General features: G+C 48.5%; 1 protein-coding gene across 1 annotated transcript in view; it reads right to left on the bottom strand.

The window, feature by feature from the left end:
* The window catches only part of LOC138262057 (serum paraoxonase/arylesterase 2-like), a 197,773-nt gene extending 194,543 nt beyond the window's left edge, over positions 1-3,230 (bottom strand). The window contains exon 1 of the mRNA XM_069211746.1: positions 2,858-3,230. Within this exon, the coding sequence (XP_069067847.1) occupies positions 2,858-2,931 (74 nt within the window). The 5' untranslated portion in view covers positions 2,932-3,230. The remainder of the gene's footprint in view (positions 1-2,857) is intronic.
* Positions 3,231-12,531: the final 9,301 nt, after the last annotated feature.

Below are 12,531 nucleotides of genomic sequence, written 5' to 3'. Positions count from 1 at the left end.
GATTTTGCATCTGATATTTGAAAGCCCACACGATTGTGCATCCACACAATGATCAGACTATTGCCGCCTGTGAAGCGACACTCCACAGAGCAGCCCTAGTCTGGTTTGTACAAATGGTGCCACACAACCAAGAATATCTGTTTTCATTTCTACCCCAGACTGAAAAGTAAACGGATGACTTCAATTTAAAAAGCAATCTAAATGTATGTGATCCAAAAACATACATCCCCCTTGCTAGTGATATTGCTGTGTCAACTGTGCAGAACCAGTAGTGTCCTACTGCAGTCTAGACACAGCCTTTGTTAAAGTGATGCTTTTAACAGTAGCTAGCTAGCTCCAAGCAGAAGCTCCCATAACATAGGCACCACAAAGTGGAAGATCTCTGTACCTGGTTGTCACCAACCTTCTTGAAGCTGTGATCAGGCACAGACAAAAAAGGACAGGCCTGGCCTAGAAACTTCCTCATCGTGATCAACATAAATGGCATCCCACCCTCACACTTACCATTCAAATGACAGTGTTCATGAAGATACAATGAGCAGCCCCTTGCTTAGAAAGTATTCATGGAACTACGAAGGGCAGCCATGTCTCCATTCTACTCATTTTGGTGTCTGGGTATCCATCCTCCCACAAAATGCAGACATTACACTTCCGCTACCTGAAAAAGCTATACTCAACCCCATCTTGTGTCATGCTAAACCAGGAGCACCCAAAATGAATCCCATTGTAATCAATATTGTATACCAAACTTTCAGGGTGGGCATTAGAAGATACCTGTTCCAGCTTTTGCAGAGTTTTCTTTTCCATGTTTGTATTCTTTACCTGTATATTTCACCATAACGCTATGATTGTGTTTTACTGCTTCCTTCAAGCGCTGCCCAAAGCCTACAAGATTTCCCTATGCATCCAGCCATTGTTTTATGCTTTCAGCTCCTGAGCAGATCAGCTGTCCTTTCTAAGGCGGTGTAGCGATACCCTCTGAGTGGACAGAGTGCTAGACTGATTGTTGGCTATCAAAGTACCTAATATAGTGCTATCTCAAATGCAAATAATGTATTTTCATTGTACAGGTTTGGAACTTCAGATTGCATGCTATTTTAGAATGACTCCTCCATATTTCCAAAACCCTGCAAGAAACACCGACCTCGATTCAAAACATCTGATGGTCGTCACACCTTTTCCTTTTGAATAACCATCTCCATACCTACCATCCTTGGCATGCCTCTTCTCTCTGACCATAGCCTACACCAAGGTGGGAAGGTGATGTTGTCTATTGGCTAGCACTGTTGAATTTGGAGCTGGGAAAACAGGTTTGAGTCACAGTGTTGATACAACATCCTCTGAGTCTGAGCAAACCACTTAATCACCCTGTGCCTAAAAAAAAAAAAAAAAAAAAAAAAGAATCTGATCTATTGCAATGTAATCTGGTGCACATGTGAAGCGCTCTGATGCCCTTGGCCAAAGTATTTAAGAACTGTGATACTAGTTAAGGAACACTGTTTTTGTCTTAAAGTCTAATATTTTATTTCTTCTGCAAATAGCTCACAACACATTTCAAAGATCCAAACTTCTATTATGAAAGTCACACACCTACAACCTGACAATACCTAATCCTCTAGCTCATCTTTATTACTCCCAACAGCCATCCGCGTGAAGTCACGTACTCTACCTCGCCCAATGATTGCACCCAATTCCTAACAATTTTATCCACCACAAATAAACTGTAGTCAATGCATGGAATGGTTTCCTTGGGTGTGCTAGACTAATCGCATTTCGCAGAGTTAGAGCTGTTAGCGTTGTAAACGCCTAACCAGACTCTTCTTGCCACATTAAATGGGGGGGGGGAAAACGAGCGCGATCGCGCTGTTAAATGAAGAGAAAAAGTAGTCCAGAAACCATACGGAAAACATGGAGCCTCGTATTTTTCCAGTAGTTGGTCAGTGCGCTCGACGAGGGCTAAACACGGAAAAGATATACCATGCCTTTCACAAATGAAAGCAAGAGGATTTTAAAAGGCAAACCCAAGAACCAATGTGGTTAGAAGCCCAAAGAGAGATTACATCAAGCGACAGAGCGCTTTGTGCTCGCCCCTAAAGAAACGCTAACCTTGGGCTACGGAAAAGAGCGCCATCAAGTGTAAAGTGCTTCAATGTATTGTAAGGGGCAGACAGCGCTACATCAATCCAATTACAGTACCAACCAGTAATTCGGTTTGGGAATGAGAATGTGTAAACGTTCGGTAGTAACTCTCAGCAGCGTGCTTATACGTGCCTATCCTGTAGTACGAAATCACATTTGCTAAAAAAAGTACTTTATATGTTCCAGTTTAGAGATATAGTTGAGCGTGGCGCAGGGCAAACGCAATAGTTCAATGTTTGTAGCGGGCAATACAACTTTATTCACAGCACAACCCGTATGCCGATTTAGCCTGTTCACAGTGACACACGCGAAGTCAGCTATAATCCACTATCTTTGGTGAGTTAATGTTTTATTTATCAGTACTTTACAAATGAAAACGTGCAGGCCTAGTTCATACTGTTTACATTTTTTTGCGTGTAATGTTATGGCATGTTCTTAGTTCATATGTGTAGGTCTCAGTGCATTTGAAGAAAACATGCGTTTTTATTTGTATTCAGTAGACAGCTATTATATCTGATGTTCTGCTCGTTTTTATGAAGGAACTATTCAGTTTGAAAACCAATACAGCAATTTAAATGAGGTATCGCTTTTCCAGGGACAAGACTGCTATTGTGCGCTGTGCACACAGAAAATTTCCCTCATGTCAGATATCCTTAGCATTTTAGACTTCGCATTAATCGCTCAATAAATCATCGCGCTAAGAAGCCCTCCGCTTTACCTGATGCGAACGACCCTTTCCACAAACAAGGCAGCCAGAATTCCAATTATAGCGAGCACGAGCAACTTCCCCATGGTGGCGGCACACGGCAGCTCTGTCTCCTAGCCCAGCAGAACACACACCTACACAGGTGAGAGGGAGGTGCCGCGAGAGGTGAGACCCAGGAGGCCGAGAATAGGCGGGGACGGCTCTCAAGTAACCCAGCTGCCACTGACTAATGGACTTAACGGGGGCCCTCCGTCAGCCCTTTCGTAGCCTGGGCTGCTGAATCTTCAAGGACACAAACAGGGGCATAATTATAAGCCCCTAGCGCTACCTTGCGTCACATTTCTGGGATGTATTGTGTGGCGTTAATAGCTGCTGGGCCTTTTAATTCAGCCCCCCCCCATGCTGAGCCCTTTTTATGGGGGAGCACAAAGCGCTCGTCCATTCTGTAATCTCTCTTTGGGCTTCAAACCACGCCCCTGTCACGTCAGTCACATTGGTTTTTGGGTTTGCCTTTTAAAATCCGCTTGCTTTCATTTGAGCAAGGCATTCATAGGTCATGCTTTTTCTGGTGTTTAGCTCAGCTACAAAGCACCGATAAACTACTTAAAATATACAAGGCTCCATGTTTCCAGCCTGGGGTCCGGACTACTCTACCTGTTTATTTTCGACGCATCGCGATTGCGGTGCATTTTACACAGCGCAATCGTGCTATGTTTTTTTTCTTTTAATTTGTGTGGCAAGAAAAGTCCGGTTAGGAGTTTACAACGCTAATAGCTCTAACATTGATCAAATGCGAGACCTGTTGCATTGAAAATGTGTGTTGCTTTTTGTGGTCTCGCTAAATGCATCTTCGGTTTCAAATTGCTCTTTACATATAACTGGATAGCTGTCTTGTCGATTTAAGTTCATACGAGTGTTAACCAATGCTTAATTTGAACAGGTGGTTGTCGGTGGGAGCTACTAGCACTTATTTTTGGTGACCAGCAATCATTTTTTTGCATCAGATTTTGACACAGATCAAGTAACAGAAATCAGAAAAATGGAAAAAGAAAAAAGCGTAAAACCGTCACAAAGATAGAAAGCAGGGGCCTGCAAGAGTGGGACAAAGGGTTAGGGAGTGCCTGATAGTGTAATAACGAGACTTGGAGTGAATTAAAGACTACACAGCTTTGATATGTGGCACGCTGACATTTACTTGCCCCGGCTACGGGCGCCTGACCAGGCTTTGGCATGACAGTCATTTTTTTCTCAAATAAAGTATTGATATTAACAATCCGTCTGTGTGATATTGCAGTATGACAAAGTGTACCACAACCGTGACAATGGGCATGCGGAAGTATTTACGAATCAAATGATAGCTGTGGATGACAAATCGTATTTGCTTATACAGGATGCCATTTCTAATGTTCTAAACATCCCACGGAGCAGCTTGCTACCTATCGGCAAGGAGGTCCCGGGGGACCGCCAAAGAATGAGGTCTCCCCCCCGGGAGGTTTGGGGAAGTGCTATAGCCCACAGGTGCCATTGGGCGCTTTTGGACTATCGGGGGAGTATATTTTACGGCCATTTTAAGTGTCGCCACCATTTTGTCGGTGCGGCACGGTGGCCGGTAGCCGGTAGTGTAGGGCGTTTTTTGTAGGTAGTTGGGTGGTTATATATTAAAAAAAAAAAAGAAAAAGAAAACCAAATGCGGAAGCTGCTTTTGAGCCTTACCTGATGCAGCACGGTTTGGTGGCTATGTCGGCTGAAGAGAAGGTACAGGCGGCGCGCCGGCTCTTGATGGAGGCAGGCCACCTGGATATTTTGAAGGAGGGCGTCTTAGGCCCATCGTGTCCACCGCGGCGGGCCTCCAGTGGAGTGGCGGCGGCGGTTCTCGCCTGCTCCCCTCCGAGGACTTCTGATGGCAGGCAGGCGGTAAGTGGGAGGGGTGGAGGGAGGTGCAGAGGAGGTGTTGGGGGCACTACCGCAGGAGAACGCAGGAGGGCCTCACCGACCTGTCGGTCTGCCCCCCCCTGCAGTTTTGAAGATGCGCGGGGCTGGCCTGCACGTCCGAGGGAGCAGCCCCGGTCGCGCGTACCCCCCCGGAATAAGCTGTGGGAGCGGTTTGGGCCCGGCTGCATGGCGGCCTAGGATCCCGACGGGCCCATCTGTTTCTGGGCGTGGCTCCCCACGGTGGAGGCAGCAAACAGCGGGGCAGCGCCGCCTGGGAGCGGTAGTTGGTCGGTGGGTGGGCAAGAGTCGTACGGCAGCCTTAAAGGCGGTACGGAGGAAAGAGTCCAGGGGCCCCAGGCAGCTCAGGGCCCCACAGGGACAGACAGGGGAAGAGTTGCTGCCGGTAGGAAACAGCGAGGTGAAGGATACTGAGGGCAGGTGTCAAATTGGGGAGGATGTGGAGTCTTTATGTCTGTCAGAAGGGGCAGGTGAAGGACTGGTTCAAGAAGGGCCCTCTAGTTGGGAGTGGAGTGATGGGGAGGAAGGGAGGGAGTGGGGGTATAAGAGGATGGGATTACCTTACGGGTGCTCCCTCCTCGGCGCACCTACGCATGGGTGGGGTACAGGGAGATGTCAGAGAACGGGGGGGAGCTGCACAGGTGAGGGATGGGTGGGAGAGGAGGAGTTTGAGGAAGTAAGAGGTGGGGGGTTAGGATATTGGGAGAGTTTTAGGGAGTCTGGGGGCTCTTTGAATGTAGGTTTCACCGGCACTCCGGGCTTCTCATGGCAGGATGGTGAGCGGTTGCGTCAGGACCTTGGCGGGTCCGGGGCAGCCCGAGGACCCCAGGACGAAGTGATGGCGGGACCCAGTGTGGCCGGCCGGATGGCGAGAAGAGATGTATCTGCAGGTACGTCCATTGCTAAGGCGTGGCAGAATGGGTTTTGCGCCCCCGTCGCAGCATTCCGGCGTGAGAGTCAACCTAGTAAGGCCTTTCCAGGACCTGCGCAGGGTACAGCGGTTGAGTCACAGGTGCAGGCAAGGGTATCAGGGGCGCCCTGCCTGACGATGATGTGGTTGAGACGATGGAGGAATTGGATTAGTATGAGGACAATATGGAAGAAGGGGAGCTGAGAGAGGAGGGGGAGGATGACTGGTGGAGCGCCAGGGGGTGTCTAACCCTGTTCTTAAGTTGTTTCAGACCCCCTCGCAGGACAGCGGACATCAGGGACAAGTACGGAGGAGGACACCGGAGCGGCCCCCGTGTTGAAAGCAGGTAAGAAGCGCAGTGCGTTGCGCACTGGGGCTATCTCGGTGGCGGTGGAGGCGAAGGTAGGCGCTACACAGGACCGGCTATATAAAGGGGTTTACGTCGCGGACGTAGGGGTTGGGCCAGAACAGGGGGAGGGGAGTTTGGAACAAACAGGATCGAAGCAAAATAAGGTTGCATCTCCGGAGGGTGGGGAGACGAAGAGGGAGAAGGCAACGGACTCTGGGACGGACAAGGCATCTTCTGGGCAAGACAAAGCCAAAAAGTTGCCATACATGGGCACAGCGAAACCACTGGGGGCCCATTTAATGTTGGCCCCTAAAGAGAAAATATGGAAAGGGGAATACGTGGAGATGCTAAAATTGTTGCATCGCAAAATCAGGGCAAAAGAGGGATCGAAGGAGGAGGAGCACGAGCTCGCTAAGCGCCCAAAGGTGCCGGTCAGTATAGAAAATTGGATGGGTGTGTTTTTGATTTATTCCAGTGTATATTGCAAGCGCTTTCCTGAAAGGGCAGTGGCGCTTTTTAAATATATGGACGTCATTAGGAAGGCTTATCTGAATTACGGCGGTTACGCCTGGGTCCAATACGACGAAGAATTCAGGGCAAGAATGGCAGCAGATGAGGTGGTCAAATGGGGCGAGATTGACGCGGATCTCTGGCAGCACACCATGGGGCCAACAAAATTCGGTAAGACCGTATTTACGGCAAGTGGGTTGCCCATTAATTACCCGGCCCTTTTGAGAGCGCCCCACTCAGGGTGGGGTGGGCAGTAATAAGAAGGGAGCGTCGGGGTTTGGGAGCGGTCCCGTCAAGACAGGGGCTTGCTGGGACAACAACAAGGGTTTGTGCACCCGGGAGTACTGTAAATTTCGCCACAAGTGCTCTCGATGCGCGGGACGACATGCGCTTCTGCACTGCTATGCCCCGGCAGCACAAGGGGTTTCAGGCACAGGGCAAGGGCAACAGTCAGGTGGAGTCACCCCAGGGAGTCAGCAGACAGGACACTATAGGGACGGACAGGGGCCTTTGGGAAAAAGCTTGTACGCCGGTTAGTCTGGACAAGTTGGGCCCGTGGTTGGACGCTTACGAAGACAGGCAGGCTGCCCAACTTTTGTTCAAGGGTTTCGCAGAGGGGTTTTCTTTGGGATACGAAGGTCCACGGGTGCAGCGGTGGGCGGATAATTTGCGATCGGTGATGGGAAAGAAGGACATTGTGCAAGAGAAATTACACAAAGAAATAGCCGAAGGTCATATGGAAAGGCCCTTCATGGAGTGGCCGTTAGAACACCTCATAGTGTCCCCTATTGGTGTCGTTCCCAAAAAAGAACCGGGACAGTTTAGACTCATACATCATTTGTCGCGGCCGGAAGTGTCCTCTGTTAATGATTTTATACCAGACTAATGGACTAAGGTGTCATATGCGTCGGTGGACATGGCTATTGAATTGGTGCAGACCTTTGGACCAGGGGCTTTGATGGCCAAGACAGATATTAAGTCTGCTTTTCGACTGTTGCCAGTGCATCCCAGTGATTTTAAACTGGTATGTGGATAAGCCGCTGCCCATGGGCTGTTCCATATCATGTTCCTTGTTTGAATGATTCAGTACCTTTTTACAGTGGATATTTTCAGCAGCAACACGGCATGCTGCTGTGATGCTCTACTTGGATGATTTCTTTTTTGTGGTGCTGCCAGGGTCGGACCATTGTGCGGTCGTCCTCCGGCAATTCCAGGTTATTATGGGGGACCTGGGTGTGCCCCTGTCCCCCGATAAAACGGTTGGGCCCTGCACGGCTCTGACATTTTTAGGTATTGAACTGGATACTGACATGATGGTGGCGAGGTTGCCGCAAGAAAAGAAAGAGGATATGGTGGGAACGCTCAAGGACCTTTTAAGGAGACATAAGGTGACAGCACGAGACATTCAGGTGCTGCTGGGTCATCTTAATTTTGCGTGTCGGGTAGTGAGAGCAGGGCGGACTTTCTGTAGGAGACTGGGGATGGCATTGGCGGGGCTACAGTTACCACACCATCATGTGCGTCTTCGCGCTGGTGTAAAGGCGGACTTGAGGATGTGGGATGTCTTTTTGGAACATTTCAATGGTATTCCATTGCAGACATGGCAGGTGGTGGACTGGGATGTGCACATTTTTATAGATGCGGCTGGCGGATCTGGGTTTGGCGTGTATTGGGACAGTAAGTATTGTGCCGAGACGTGGCCGGCGTCGTGGACCAAGGGTAGACGGAGCATTGCATTCCTAGAGTTATTTCCGCTCATAGTTGCGGTATGCATCTGGGGACATTTACTGGGGCATCAGAAGGTACTGTTTCAGGTGGACAACTTAGCAGTTGTGCAATTAGTCAATAGGCAGTCAGCAAGGGAGGTGCAGGTGCTGCAGTTACTGCGAGTTTTTGTGCTTCACTGCTTACGCTGCGATATTCACTTTACAGCCAGACATGCGCCGGGAGTGAACAATGACATTGCGGATGCGTTGTCTCGTTCACAGTGGGAGAGATTCCATGGGCTGGTTGCGTGCGAAATCTTGTGCAGGACTCGGAATGCCGGCGGCGTTGTGGTCCGCAGGAGAGACAGAATGCTACGATTGCTGTTGAACTCGTTGGCGCCATCTACTCAGCATGCGTATGTGCGGGCTTGGTGGGAATTCAAACGGTCCAGAGCTTGTCGCAGGGACGATGAGTGAGATAGATTGGAGGATGTGGTACGTTTTATCATGGAGTTGGTAGAGAGACGACAGTTCAGGATTACCATCTCTGGGAAGTTAGCAGGCATCGCATTTATGGGCAAATTGTTATGGGGATACTCCCCATCTGCGGGGGAGTTGGGGCAGTGTATTCTGGACGGTTGGGCGAAGGAGGAAGGGAGAAAGGGGTCAAGGAGGCAGCCGCTGACTTTGGCCTTGTTGAAGAGGGTGACGCAGGTTTTGGATAGCATTTGTTATAAGGCGTTCGAATGACTGCTTTTCTGTACTTTGATGACATGGATGTTTTTTGGAGCTTTCAGAGTATCGGAGCTCCTGGGGGCAAGGAGACAGAGAGAGGTGACGGGGGACGACATAGATTTTGGGCGTGACCATTTCGTCGTGAAATTTGGGAGTTCCAAGACTGACCAACAAGGTTTCAGGGCGTGGGTTATATTGGCAGCTTATCTGGACTCTGAGGTGTGTCCCATTCGTTGGGGTCGTGAGTTGAAAAAGACGTTTTGGGAAAGGTGACAGGGGTTTTTTAGGCATCAGAAGGGGGCAAGAGTGTCAGCCCATCAGTTGTTAGATTTCTTGCGTGCAGGCTTGCAGTTCATTGGTCAAGACGGGGATCAATTTGGCACACATTCGTTTCGGATTGGGATGGCGACGGAAGCAGGGTGTAGGGGATGGACGTACAGTCGAATAATGACTTTGGGATGGTGGAAGTCAGACGTGTATAGGCGTTATGTGAGGAAGGGGGGTTCTGGTTTGTTTGACTAGTGGAGTGACATGTCTTTTTTCCTTTACTACAGGTTCTGTACCGGTACTGGAGGTGCAGTTCCTGCATATATGGGTCGTCGGACACTCCTTTGTTAAGTGGGCACAACATCAAGCTCTGAGCACGGCAATGGGGGACAATTTAGGAATGGACCGGGACAGATATAGGGTGAGATGGACAGGAAGGGGAGGGATGAATGGCGACAATTGTTAGTGACATTGAGGGATATGAAGGGTCAGGGGTTTTGTTCAGATGTATTACTCATTCACTTAGGGGAGAATGACTTGGTGCAGAGAACTGGGCTAGATGTGCTTAAGGACATGAAAAGGGACTTAATGGAGATTAAACGACTGTGACATAGGTGCCATTTGGTATGGACAGCGTTTGTGCCTCGCAGGTTTTGGAGAGGGGCACGAAAGCCAGGGGCCATAGAGAAGGCACGGAGAAAGATTAATAAGGAGATTAAATTATTTTGTGTCATGCAGAATGTCAAAGTGTGTGCCTACGTCGGGCCTTCTTACTGCATCAATTATATCCTCACGAATTACAGAGTAACAGCCTCTTACGTGGCGAATCCAATGAATTGCCTTATTTCTAATGGAATCTCCCCCTTCTCTTTGTGCCAGTGGGTGTAGCTTAGGAACATTGACCATTAGAACAGTCCTTGTAGATTGGAGTTGGTCAATGATGGGTTTTACAGTGTATTTAGGGACAGTATTGCTTATAGATTTTGTAGTTTGATAGTAGGCATCAAATGCATTCCCTGCGCCTAAGCTATTGGGTGGGGGGAGCTGATTGGATTTCTTGATCTTAGCGTCAGCTAGAGATTGTTCAGCACAACTATTTGCTAGCGTTGTGGGCAATTTCATCATGGTACCTGAATGGTTTGGCATTGGGTTGCGATAATGATTTATGGAAGTCGTTGTGTCTGGAGAAATTAGCTGCTTGACTATTGCAATTAAGGAGTTAACCATAGACTTAAGTTCTGACACCTTCCTCTTTAAATCTTGTATGCATAACACATGCTGTGCATTTGACTGGCCTGAGTGCTCATTTACATCTACATCTACTGACCCATCCTCCCTGATGCATGGGTCGGGGTCGTCCTGTGAGTATGAGATATTTATTAAAGGGGTAAAGCGGTTGATACACTGAATAGGGTTGCTGGGATCAGTTGGAGGCTTGTCCGCTGCTAATGGGGAAGCGTGGATGATGACATCCCTACCCTTCCCCTGCCCTGTGGAGGCTATAGCCTATTGGCTGTGTTTTACAAATATGTCAGCAATTTTCTTGTGACCAGCGCCCTGTCTGACAGGGGAGCAATCTCCTGCAATTCCGTTGTGGCCGCTGTCCGGGGAAGAAGTTAAGATTCCTTCACATCCGTCAAGAAGGTTGTCGATTCTGTACATAACACAGTTATTGGCTACATGCTTATGTCTCTTCCGCTTAGTTTTTAACACCGCCCCAGCCCCACCCTCTATTGCTTTCCTTTTGCCCATTGAACTATAATTGATGGATAAGTGTTTGTATAAAAAGTTAGTTCAGAGATGCACCTATAAGAAGATACAATAGTGGCAAGAGTCGACAGTGCCTGCTTAGAATAAAATGTTAAGGGGGTGGCCCAGCCCAGCCTCCTCTGTGCTACGACGGGCATGGATGGGCCCGGGCTTGGGTATACGAACCTTCTTTTCTCCAGCAGGTCCTGTCTGTATGCTGCCACCATTACTGCTGGACTCAAACTGCTTCGCTTTAAGATCCAGCTCCTTGAGACTCAGTTCATGAGCCAACAAAAGTTTATTTTCTGCCAAGGCTCTCTCAGCTGCTTGCGCTTCTCTCTCTGCCCTTCTTTCCTCCTGTTGAGCCTCAATTTTCAGTCTTGCCATTTGCAATTGGAACTCCCTCTCATCTCTCCTTTCCTCTGCGCTCAGGCCTTGATCAGAGACACTGCTCCCTGGTCTGGCAGGGGGCGCAATCGCAGTGGTAACTTCATCCACTGATGGCAAGAAATCTTCTGAGGGGCCATCTTCTGGCTCCTCATCCTCAGCATCATCCTCTAAATGGGCTTCTGCCCAGGCCCTCAGCGCCACTTGAAAGTCCTCCTTTCTGGAGGCCCCTTGGGTGGGTACACTCATCTCCTTGCAGAACCCTTTTAGTTTTTTGACAGTATATGTCTCCAACAGGGCTAGGTCAAAATCTCCTGCTTGAGACCCAGCCTGAGACATGTTGAGTGAGGATTTAGGTTTAGAAAATTGTCAGTAAAAATGAATTTACAAAAAGAGATAAAAATCAAGTTGACCTTCAACTGTGGGTAGGTAGTGAAATACTTAGCTACTGTATGTCACTGCACAAATACAAGTCCTATCGTCACTGCTGATCACCAGTGTTAGAAATGGGGTCTTTGGTTGGCAGTCAGATTACCCCCTGTCCAAGCAAGGACCCTCACTCTAGTCAGGGTAAGTCACACACAATCCAAATTATCCTGTACCCACCCTCTGGTAGCTTGGCACTGAGCAGTCAAGCTTAACTTAGAAGGCAATGTGTAAAGTATTTGGGCAATAAATCATACAATACCACAATATAACACCACCAAAATACACCACACAGTGTTTAGAAAAATATATAATATTTATCTGAATAAATGCAGGTCAAAACGATTAAAGATGAAATAAGCAAATGTAGGGATATCAGTGAAAGTGATATCAAGTGTCTTTAGAATAAAAGATTACTGTAAAAGCAATAAAAAGTGCCTTAAGTTCTCCTAGAAACAACAAGTGTCTCTTGCAGGGCAAAGTACCTGTTTTGCGTTGAAAAATCCTTGCAAGGGACCGCAGAGGAGGAGATGCGTGGAAAACGGTGAGTGTGCGTCGATTTTGCCCCTACGCACACAGGCTTGCATCGTTATTCTCCACGTGGGGAAGACGTTGCGTCGATTTCCGGCACGCAGACTTGGATCCTCTTTGGGTTGCGGGGTTTTCAGATGCCCCGGGGGTGATGCGGGGAATCCTG

Source organism: Pleurodeles waltl, chromosome 10 (assembly GCF_031143425.1).
Source record: "Pleurodeles waltl isolate 20211129_DDA chromosome 10, aPleWal1.hap1.20221129, whole genome shotgun sequence".
Classification (NCBI taxonomy): domain Eukaryota; kingdom Metazoa; phylum Chordata; class Amphibia; order Caudata; family Salamandridae; genus Pleurodeles; species Pleurodeles waltl.
The sequence above is the reverse complement of the archived record's forward strand: the minus strand, read 5'-3'. Positions and strand labels throughout refer to the sequence as shown.